The 12,051-nt window shown below is 32.1% G+C and overlaps 1 protein-coding gene across 4 annotated transcripts in view; it reads left to right on the forward strand.

Moving 5' to 3' along the window:
• Positions 1-12,051, forward strand: part of LOC143222814 (transcriptional adapter 2-beta-like) — a 41,958-nt gene that overhangs the window by 12,560 nt on the left and 17,347 nt on the right. For all 4 annotated transcript variants that reach the window (XR_013012512.1, XR_013012511.1, XM_076449879.1 and 1 more), the window contains exons 9-12: positions 324-396; positions 5,116-5,272; positions 5,542-5,621; positions 10,558-10,629. Coding sequence is in view for 2 of the 4 variants with exons in the window: in XM_076449879.1 (XP_076305994.1) it covers positions 324-396; positions 5,116-5,272; positions 5,542-5,621; positions 10,558-10,629 (382 nt within the window). In the remaining 2 variants the exon portion in view is untranslated. The remainder of the gene's footprint in view (positions 1-323; positions 397-5,115; positions 5,273-5,541; positions 5,622-10,557; positions 10,630-12,051) is intronic.

Genomic DNA, 12,051 nt, shown 5'->3' on the forward strand with positions numbered 1-12,051 from the left:
TTGTAAAAGATTCCTTTATTCAAGTAGTTAGTAGCCATACTAAAGCTAATGTATAACAATGCTATTTCTTGAAGGGATATAGGTAAATTCTTAAAGTTTTACTCAAAATTGTAGTCCTCCTGTGTTGTGATGTTGCAAGCATTGTTTTGTTATGTAAGATACAATTGAAGAATTAGTGTTTGGTTTGTGTTTCTGAAAACATTTGACTTGCAGTTATAGTGATCACAAAATTATTATTTTAAGAACTTTACAATTTCCCTAAAAAATTCATTAACTCATTTATTGTACTGAATTGTTATGTCATGTTTTCTTTTTTTTTCCAGGATTATGACAATAATGCAGAATCAGTAGCCTGTAATTTATGTATTCGTAAAGATGATGACGAAGTTGAAGTTGGTATGTATAGTGAGATAGCGAACTGATTTTTATCTTGCAATTGCCTGTTTCTTTTATAGATATTATTAAATGCAGTCATATTGATGGTGTTGCACTTTTTAATTTATAAAAACTTTCTTCACTACTGATATTTATTTGTATGTCTGAACTGTGAATTTGAGGGCTTGTGGTTCGTGTCCTGCTGCTACATAAATGCAATTTGCATTATTTGATTATTGATGTATTGTTAGATTGGTACGCAAATTCCACTAAACAATTATACAAGAGCCGTTGATGTGTTCTAGGACTATTTGCCTTCCCTTTAGTCTGTCATTTTAGGACTAGGTATGATTGTGTGCTCTTGTATAGCTTTGTGCAGAAATGATAAAACACAACTGAGGTTATAATTTTTCCTTTTTTATTTTGTAGAAGTGTCTTAAAGCAGATATATTTGATAGTTTGTGTATTAAATTTTTATGTGACTGCTGGTTGAAAGTATTTTTGATCTTTAACAAATACATTAAAACAATTTTATATTCTCTGAAGTGAAATCGTAGTAAACTTGTAAATGTGAAATTTTTTAAGAGTTTTTATTTAGAAAGCATACTAATCATTAAAAATCCTTATAACTGTGAACTCTTTATAAAGACCCCATACTTAAAGAATTAATTTCGTCAGTATGGGGTCGGTCCATGGTACCAACCTTGTAACCATTTTGTGCTTGTAATAATTTTCATTCTATTAATTTCAAATTAGTAAGCATGTGTTCACAAAACCTGGCAGGTTATCAGTAAACATTAAAAGGCTTTCACATGCAAAGTATCAGTTTTTTTAGTTCTTTTTTTATAAGTGTTAAGATTTATTTTTTGTTTGCATGTTGCCTATCCAACATGCAAAGTAATTTTCATTAACAAATCTCTGTCTGGGTTCAGTTGATTTCAATGATCTTATAACCAGATTATAATATACATATTATAAAACAGAAACACTCATTTAAACTAAATAGCTTAAATCTGATAACATTGTATATTTATATATATTTATTAATTCTATTAACCTTAAAGTGGTGCCTGGCTGAAAATAGAAAGCTACAATGATATGGTCCTCATGCACTCATGTTGTTATGTCCTATAATGTAAAATTGACCCTTAGTTTTTATGAAAACCTGTTTTCGGTGTGTTTTAGTAGCCTAGTATTTGGTATTTCAGTTATTATATTTGTATATGTATATAGATGATTACTATTTACAAATAAGTTTGTAAACTCTTACTGTTCTTTGTTAAAAAATAAGCCCACAATTATGTCTTCTATTTATGACCCTTGTACTTGTTGCTTGTCTTAGCATGTGGAGGAAGTGAAACAATGTAATTGTTTTTAGGTTTTTTTATGTATACATGTGAATAAAAAAATCATTTCATCAGTACCAAAGAAATTATGAAATGTAATAATGTGTATTTTAATCTAAAAAAGTACAAAATAACAAAGAGATGAAAGAGAGGATGCTGTTATGTTTGAAAATGGCTGAGAAAATCACTATTAGGACATTTTCAGCTTCCGATTATTCATATGTCATGTATAGAAGTAGTTATATACAAGGGATAGTTTCCAAAAATAGGAAGAAGTGAATGGTGGCTACTTTGTTTGATTTACTAAATACAGTGGCAGCTAGGCAAATAGGAAAGATAATAGGTTCTTCTTTTATATTCTAGCTTGTCAATATCAATAACTTAAGTTTCTAGTTATTAAAAGAATATAGATTTTGTAAATTTGACATCACAAACATCAGTGCCGCATTTAACATACCATATGACATACAAAAATAGATGTTTGGGTGTTTGTGTTTAGTATTTGCTTTTAAATTAAGAAATTAAATAACATATGGAAATTTGAATTATAATCTAACTTTGATAGCAAACATAAGGAGATAAATATATAAAATAGTTGTTCAATAAAATTTGAATACAAATTAACAAGTGTCATTACATGGCCTTTGATCAGTGATGGGTATGGAAATAGTTAACACATCGGGTGTTAACATCTTGGCTTCCAAGCCTATTTTACTGATACTTCACAGGGTTTCACTAGTCATCTACAATTACTTTTTTTAGGAAGATTGTATATGTAGTTGTTGTGTCTCAGCCAACAAGTGACCCTGTAAAAAGGAAATAGAGCATTACTCACTAGTGGGTCATGTGGGGCTTACTGGAAGACTATCACAACTCACCCATGGGTTTTATGTTAAAAATAAATCAAAACTGTGTACACTTGGAAGTGTTTAATTGTCACTTTGTAAGTGCTGTAAATGAAGCACTAGTTTTAGGTTTGACTAGCATTTAACTGAAGAAAGTGAATAATAGTTTATACTGGCATACCCAATTGAAAGCTTGTAGTTTGCTTATTCAGATTTTAAAAGTGAATATCATGCATTTGGTTATTAAAATAAATATTAGTTTGAAAATTAAACAGATTTTGTACAGTGATGATAAAAGCTAAAATGTCAAATAAGAACTCATCAATTCCATTTGCTGAGATATCACTCGTACTGAACCAAACACACTGGCCCCTCTCATCTCTCTCCATTTTTGGAAATTCTTCTTTTTATAGACTTCCATCTATGACATGTGAATAACCAATCAAAATCTCAGAATGTCCTCTTAGTTTAGGTACTAAGCTTGATAAATTATAGTGAAATTCTGTGATATTGATATAGCAATTTTATGATTTTTGGTTATATAAAATGTTTGAATTAAACCTAATAAAATTATTTCATTTCACATCCTCCACCTGCAACATTTTATAAGGCTCAGCGACCAGTGACAGATAGTGATAAGAATGAAGGTTGTAACTAGAAGAGATGATTGTTTGCTTTATTTCTGTATTTATTGTTCTATTTTTAAGAAATATAAATTTAAGAACATTTTTGTAAATCTTATTAAACTGGTGCTTGAGAAGTATACGTGCAAAATTTGGATCTTGGAAAATACTGCACTGATTATCACTAATCATAACTGGGTAATAATTTTATAACAAGGCAGTATTCTTATAACTGAATAATAAGTAAAGCAGTTGAAATTACATGTTTGAGATTAAGCTAATAAAAATGACAAAAAAGGATAAAAAAATATTTTCTTTAGTGAAAATCTTGTGTTGCAGGATAAAAACAAGACATTTTTATTGATAACCATGTTTTCAAAGAAATATTTCAATAAAACCTACTGTGTGATGTAATACTGTGATGATAACTCATTTTTAACTAAAATTTCAATAAAATTACTTTTCTTATGGATGGTGAGCATTATTGAATGTCAAGTATGAGTAGATTGTTGTAGAATATTGAAGTCCCCTGCTGGTACAGCAGGAAGTATCTGGATTCACAATGCTAAAATCAGGGATTCAATTCCCCTTGGTGGACTCAACAGATAGCCTGATGTGGCTTTGCTATAAGAAAAAAACCAAAAACACATGCACAGACAGACCTGAAAAGGCTGCAGGAAGTAGCCATAAGGTGGGTATTTCTGCCAGTACAGTTAGTGCAGATCTCTTTGTAAAGGTCAGTTTTATATTCTTGGGTATAGTAATGTGAGTGCACATGTGTTGCATTATTGCAACTTCTGTAATATTAGCCAGGAATGGCTGGATAATCAATATAATTAGTATTGTCAAGAGATTAAGCTATTTAGGCTAAACATTTATGTTTTTAATTTGCAGTTGCTATAGAATGAAAACAACAAATTGTATTTGTTTTCTAATTTTTATGGTGTTACAAGATCAGTCAAATTGAATTTGTACAGAGATTCATTAGTGAAAATAGCAGATAAAATATAAATTTTAAGAAAAATTGGATAATTATTTGGATGTTGCAAAGATTATTACCTGTGAAATTAAATTTTCTCGTGCATAAATGTATTTTTAATCTTAAAATCAAAATTAGTTTGCATGTTGGACAGTCAACATGCAAAAAGAAAAAAGCACAAGAAAAATGTTGCTTAAATCTTAAAACTTTGTTTAAAAATCTGGGATAGCATGTATGAAAGTCTTGTAATGTTTACTGATAATCTGCAAAATTTCCCATGAATGTGCTTATTAATTTGAAAGTTATAGATTGAAAACTACCAAGCATGAAATGGTTAAAAGGTCAGTTCCAGGAGCTGATCTTGTGCTGAAAGAGATAAAAGTTGCACATAAAAAGGGAATGTGCACAATGGATTTAATAGTCACATGAACAATTCTGTAGTGCAATTATTATTAAAAATATTTCAGATCTCCCTATAATTTGGTTTTAATCAGCAGTACTTTCAATAATGGTGGAATTAAATTTCATGTGAGCCATTTTTAAAAATTTTTAACAGTGAAGTTAACAAATAGTAAAATTGGATATCAACCAGTTTCTTTTATTTATTTAAAATGAGAGAAGATAATTTACTATAAATTACTATTAACTTACTTTTTATTCATGATTTGATTCTCAGGTGCCTAAAGAGTAGGTTTGTGAGCTAATAACACTAAATATTAGGGTTCATAGTGCAGATAGGCTATTTTGCAGCTTTGAAATGATAAAAGAAAAGAAATTATCTTTTATAGCTAGGTTGCATGGAAAGTTCTGTTTGATGAATTAATTGCAGTTGATCTAGCAAGATTGTAGAGTATGCTTATTGATATTTTAGTTGTATATGTAAATAAATTTAAAATATTAAGTTTTTAGTTACACAGTTAACTTGTAAAACCTGTATTCTGTTTCAGCTCTAACTTTAGCAATATTAGATGGATACAACCAGAGGCTACGAGAGAGATTAAGAAGAAAAAGAATAGCCAGAGAACACAAAATATTTCAGGAATTTTTTTCTTCCAACAATTCCAAACCTAATAATCCTAAGAAAAGGTCATCTTATAAAGACGAGTAAGGAATCATTTATGTTTAACTTAGATCTTGTTTTACTGATGTAGCAAAACATGTTTTTGTTAGAAGATTCCTGTTTGTCTTGTGAAGTTAAGGATTTGTGTATATCCATCTGTGGAAAAATTAATGCATTTTGTGATAGTTTATTAAAATTCTCATTTTTTTTGTTTGATAGGTACTTTCTAAAATAAAATTAACCAAAAAACATTGTATAAAATAACATTTGGCTGTTTTGTAACTGTGACAGTATAATGTTCTCTCATTTAAAGGAAACTTCAAGAAAAACTGAAAGTATTTTGTCAGTTCCAAACTGGTGCAGAAAGGGACCAATTTTTTAAAAACATGCTGAGTGAGTTTGTGCATATTTGATTATCTTATATTCTGTGTGTATGTATTGATACTATGAAAATGCTTGTATTTTAACTAACAAAGTGACAGAATTCAAATGCTTGGAAACAGTTACTTAAATAGATATTAAAATGTAATTACGTTTCGAGTAACAGTTGAATAATTTTTCATATGTATTGTTCAATAAATTACTGACTTGAGTTCATGTATAACACATAAAGTAGTTTATCTAGCTGTTAAGTGTTTAAAAAGAAAAACATTAAAAAATTTCTTGGAAATACAGGGTACCCAAGAATTTTGAAAGCACTTCTGAAAATTGTTTAGCACAAACATGTGGTTTGTTGTGAGTGCAATAGTGACACTAATGTTTTTTGTAGCTTGTGAACATGAAAGAAGCAGTTTGAAAGTGAATACTGCTGCCAGTGATGACAAACAGACTAAACATTCAATTCACAAAGGTTACACTTAACAGAATATTGAATACAGTGAACATTTTGCATATAACTTGTGATGCAGATGTAAACTATGGTGACTGAATATTCTAAAAACAAATACATAAGTAAAGAAAATAAACACTATTCTTGCACTGGCAACAAATCACGTTTCTACATTAAAGGGTTTACCTGGTATGATTTTTCATGATTGTTTCTGTATTTCTTGGATACCCTGTACTGTTCAACAACAAAAGACAGTTTATAGAATAATATACTAATTTTATCACTGATTCTTTTATCACTGATAATTTTAACTGTTAAAGTAAGAGAGATTGTATTTTATAAAATTATTTGCTAATTGCATATTATGGGATACCTGCAGTGGGCATAGCATAAATAGTCTGTTTTGTAGCTTTGTACCTTACAAAGAACAAACAGTTCATATTTTCAAATTGGAATTACTCAGATTAATATATTTTCAAATATTAATATATGAATGACTCTAATTTATAGAGCAATTCAGTAATTTCATATTATTAATAATGGAACCAAATTAGTGTATTCCAGAACATACCAAACCCCTCACACTGTTACTCGATTGCTAGGATCTCCTTTTTTTGCCCATCTAAGCATTGGTCTAAATTTTTCTTGCTTGCTCTAGTGTTTTTATTTTCTACTGAATTTCCCTTGGAAGTATCTGTTATGACTGTTCATCTACATCAATGCACCATCTAACCTGCTACTGTATATAGGAAGCTCATTTAGATATTATCACTTTTTTTTGACAGTGTTCACTAAGAGATTTCCCTGTGCTACAACCATTGAAAATACTTGGAGTGTTTTTTGTGTAACCTTATTGATTTTTGCTTAAAAAATAATTTTGTTTGGCAAGCTGATATGCAGCATGAATTATCATATCATTGTTTCAGACTTGGAGGGCAAATTAAGCCTCCCTGATATATTGTTGCGTTGCTGAACAATCAGAAGGGAGAAGAGTCGCTCTTAATTTAGCCTGTTAGTGACTTATTCATACTAAGAAGGTGATGCATATTTGGTCAGGTGATATTTCTGCATTTGAGGAAAATCCTGGACATTCTGGAGAGTGTTTCCTTTCCTCCACCCTCTTTTATTCTGTTGTCTTCTCAGGGGGTCACTTTGGGATTAGCCACCTCCTGCTCCATTTCTTTAATTGGCCCATGGAATGTGTGATGTGTTGGGTGTTGTTTATTTGTTTTGAAATTAAGCACAAAGCTACACAATGGGCTGTCCATGTGCTGCCCACCACAGGTATTGAAACCTGGTTTTTAGCGATGGGAGTCTGCAGACTTTCCACTGTGCCACTGGGGAGGCCTGTTGGGTCTTTTCTAGGTTGTTTTTGAGTTTGTACCTTCCTTGATGGTTGAAAGATCTGAGAGAAAATACATAGTTTTTCCTTCATCCACTGATATTGCAGTAACATGAAAAGACAACCAAAACTTGTCTGTTACAGTTGTCTGAACTATGTGATTTAGCATACCTGTGGATGTGTATTAAAACTTTCAAAGAATACACCTGCTCTTTGAAGTTTGGAGTTCTAGAATGGTGTCTTCATTCAACCTGAAGAAATTGCAACTTCTTTGGATTTGTCTTCCTAAAATATTTACTATCCCTCCGACATTGGTCTGAAGACTCGGGATCACCATGTCAATTTGATGACAAATTAGGATCATTGTTAGCATGTAACTGATTTGGATTGTCTGCTTTTGTGTCCATCCTTGTTTGTGGTGGTGTCTCAACTTTCATTGACTTTAACAGAGGGTAATATTTAAGCACCTATTTGAGGGTTTTGACATCAGCCCTCTCAACCCCATTGGTTCTCAAAAGAAATTTTGTCTGTATTTACAAGGTCCCTTTGCTGGATGGGAATGTTGGCAACAGTGACTGTTTTTTACTTTTAGGATCTGTGGGAGTTTGCTCCAAGAATTTCTAGATGTGTGGAAAACCTTGAATTTGGATCCATGGGCACAACAGGTTTTTGAGTCAGGATTAGTTTTTCAGTTCTCATATTCACCCAACCTAGGGTATTTTTGCCTCCTACAGGCACTTGATTTTGAAACTTTATTCTGGGGCTGTTAGAGTTTTGTTGGTCTAAGGGCCAGGAGAAAGAGTTATCTTAAGTCTTACAGAGTTTATTCTTATCTATTTGTTTGCACTAAAAAACAAGATACTGGCATTTATTCATCATTTTTTTCATCTGGATTAATTTCTAGATTCTCTAAGGCTCACAATAATCATTCCTCACTCTACATTGACATTTTTTTTTTTTTACTAGGATTGTTGATGTTTAAGTTTGATGCCAAGTTCTATTTGAACTTTTCCACAGTGGCATTATCCCATCACTATTTACATTTTGTGCACAATGGTTAAGTACTGGAGTTTGGGGTGCTACACTTTCAACTATCATTGGTATAGTGTGTGTTCTGCCAAATTGTACAAGGTTTTCCCTAGGCATGTGTACACACCATTCCATGGATGATTGGTTACTGCTGGCACCATCTCATCAAGTAGTGAAATGACATACCAAGATTCTACTTTGAGAATTAATCAAAAAGGCCTTATTATCAGAACTTAGAAATCTATTCTCTCTCTAACACATATCATTTGTCTGGTGTCAATTTCAACAAGTATCTCAATTGGACTCAGTCAATTTGCATCTGGTTCCAGCTTATGGAACAGGCAGTCCAACTTTACTTACCTCTTCCTCTCCCACTGCAGTGTCTCATGGTCTGGACTTATTATGGAGATAATTGTTAGGCTTCATGTTGATGGTGGTGTTTTACCTTTCTCTTCATGGCTCTCTGTTTCCAAACATTTGATCTTCTTTTTTGGGTATTCTACTATCATATCATTACTAGCTTGCCATGTTTCAGGTGATGAATTCAGTAACAGACCAGTTGTCTTTATAAAATAATTCTCTTGACAGAATGGATGCTGCATTGTGAGATGTTTTGTTGGTTTAGATGTGAAGTGTCCTATGTGTCACTCATCTCTTTCAGATTGTCACATTTCTGTGTCTTTAGCAATGCATTTGAATTGCCCACTGGAGGATATTGAGCAGGTTATTACTTGGACATCCTCTAATACTTTTATCAAAGATTACTTGTATAACTTAGCAATATTTTCCTCTGAGGGTTTCGACTACTATGAGTAAATATCTTGGCCACATCCACTAGATTATAAGAAGATGCATCTTCTTTATTTTCCTAGATCCCTTCCCTCTTTTTTCACAGGATCCTACTCTGTGGCAAGTGTCCTCCAGGCCAGTGTGGCTTTATCAAACTAATATTTCACTACCAATCACTAACACAATATCCTTTATCTAAGTTGCAACAGGGTCTGTAGAAATGGGATATTCCATAAGACCACTTAAGCTTGGTGGTATTACTGTATGCAACTAGACTGCCATTCATAGACTATCACGAGTAAAGCATAAGAGGATTCTTCCCATCCCTGCCAAACATTAGACAATAAATCAGAGTTGGATTGCTTTCAGAGATCTAGGGAACTCCCCCCATCCATTGCATTGTTTCTAGAGCATATTTTCTCAGGACTTCCCAACACTCATTAGTCCTCTCATTTCCAACTAGTAGAGCTAGAAAGTTCTTACCATATTTGGTTTCTAGTTGCTGGGGTAGTGGACAGAGGCCATTCCTCTAGAGTACTGAGTGACTTTCTTCCATTCTTTGAAAAGCAGGCAAATTTTGGGGTCTTTCAACCCAGGCCTTTGGATATTTTTCTTATTTCATAGTTGTTACTCTACTGTTTATTTGGGTTGAGTATAGCTCTTTTTTTTTTTTTTTTCTGGTTAATGTAGATTCAGTACATTGTTCATGAAATAATCTGTCTCCTCATAATTCCAAACTCAGGATGGTCTCATTTTGGGTTTTGGTTTCACATCCTTCCCATAATTTGTGGACAAGTGGAATTTATTAGGTTGAGTGTTCATAATTCCCTTCAGAATGGATGAGTTCTATATCTGAATTGAGTTCTGATATACAATACCAAGAAAGAGAGCACATTGATGTAGAGGGAGAGTGTAACATGACTTGTGTTGTGAAAGGCAGTTAAGAGGAGAATGAGAGACTGGAACAAGCAAAACAATTAACCAATGCTTAGATGAGGAAAGGAATGAAACCCTAACAGTTGACTAATAGCTGTTGTGTGAGAAGATGTAGGTATTATTAGAAAATACCTTTTTTATGTAAGAAAATGTTAAATTTTGAAATGTTTGAGTTATGAATGTTCATGTGTAGACAGGACACTGATCTTAGATTAATAAAAAATTAACATCAATTTTGATCATTATTACCATTTATACAGTGTGTTTTGTTTGAAGTTGTTAAGCTGGTTTGTGTTATTATTCTTGTTACTTCAGTTTTTGGTGAAAGAAAGTGCTTTTGTTTTTGAGAAAGTTGTTTTACAAGTTCAAAAGAACTTATCAGTGCTGTTTTTTACAATAACAAGGAGAAAAAGATCTGAAGAGAAGGATTGATCAGTTGATGAAGTATAGAAAGTGTGGCTTGACTAAGCTTGATGGTATGTTGCAAACTTTGTCTTGTTTCATGAAGCTTTTATAATATTCTTACAATTATTACACTTGTATGCATTAACGTTTTCCATACAACTGAGTCAGAATGTGTATATTGCAACCTTTCAAAGAGTTTCACATAAATTTATTTTAAAAAACTATTATCAGTAAATGTCTTGGTATCAAAATATTGTTTGTATTTGGGATTTTTTATTATCTATGTTTTACAGTCTCTAATTCTGTCATTAGGCATCTGTGCTCTGAATACTCCTTTGTAAATGTTATCTTTCTTTCCCAATGTGGCTTTCACTATCTAATAGGTTAATATCGTATACCATGTATCATTGTAAATACAGAATTAATACTTGAACCTCCTAGCTTCTTGATATGCTGACCTATTAACATGTCTGTCAAACCTACCATAGAAGTTCATTCCCTCTGTGTTTTTACTCTCATTTATAGTCCTCACAAGGCTGCTTGACATATATATAGCCCAGTATTGTAGCTGTGGTTGATGTTACCCCTTGTTTTGCCTGTTCAACACTCCTGTGTAATATGACTACTACTGCCTGGCACTAAATATCACTGACAAAAAGTTAACCATGAACATGAAAAACTTATGAAATTGCAGTACAGTTTACTTTGCAGTTAACTTGCTAGAAACAGAACTTTTCCTGAAAATTCTCCAAGCAGATAACCTTCATGATTGAATACTTTTCAGGAAAAGTCCATAGAAAAAAATACCTGCAGATGAAGTTAAAAAACAAAACAAAAAACAAACTATGCAATGCTAATGCACGTGTGCTTAGCGTGACACATTAGACAATATCATCCACAGTGGATACCATACAAAGCCTATAATGTTTCAAGTAATTGTTTGTTTTATGTAAAAATATTTTCAAAATTTTAGGGATTTTTAAACTGTTAAAGTATATCAATGTGTTGTTTGCTTAAAAACATTTCTTAATTGTGTTGTGACTACTTTTATATTAATTAACTGCTGTCAAAGATAGATCAATTAGGAAACAAAACTCAACCTTGAGGGAAATTTGTCTCTGCCTTTACTTTTTAGACTTGTCATACACCTTATAACGTATGTTTTCTTAGTTCCCACTCCAGTGGAGGGTTTCATCAATCTTTCTAAAGTAATTTACAGATTTTCAAAGTCATTCAAATTATAACACATTAAAATTTATTTCCTGGTCAATTGGGGGGTGGGTGTGTTACAATGGCAGCAGCCACAAGCAAGTGCATTTATGGGTGAGAGTAGTTTTTACCACTCATCACTTAAATTGTCATAGCTACAACAAGAATAATGAGCATTTTATTTTCTATAGAAATCTTAGAGAGTCCTTGAGATTTCACACATAAACTGTCAGTAGAAGTATGTAATTTCAGTGATCGTAGCTTTTTGCTTCAAGAGCTTACAA

This window comes from Tachypleus tridentatus, chromosome 8, assembly GCF_004210375.1.
Source record: "Tachypleus tridentatus isolate NWPU-2018 chromosome 8, ASM421037v1, whole genome shotgun sequence".
NCBI lineage: Eukaryota > Metazoa > Arthropoda > Merostomata > Xiphosura > Limulidae > Tachypleus > Tachypleus tridentatus.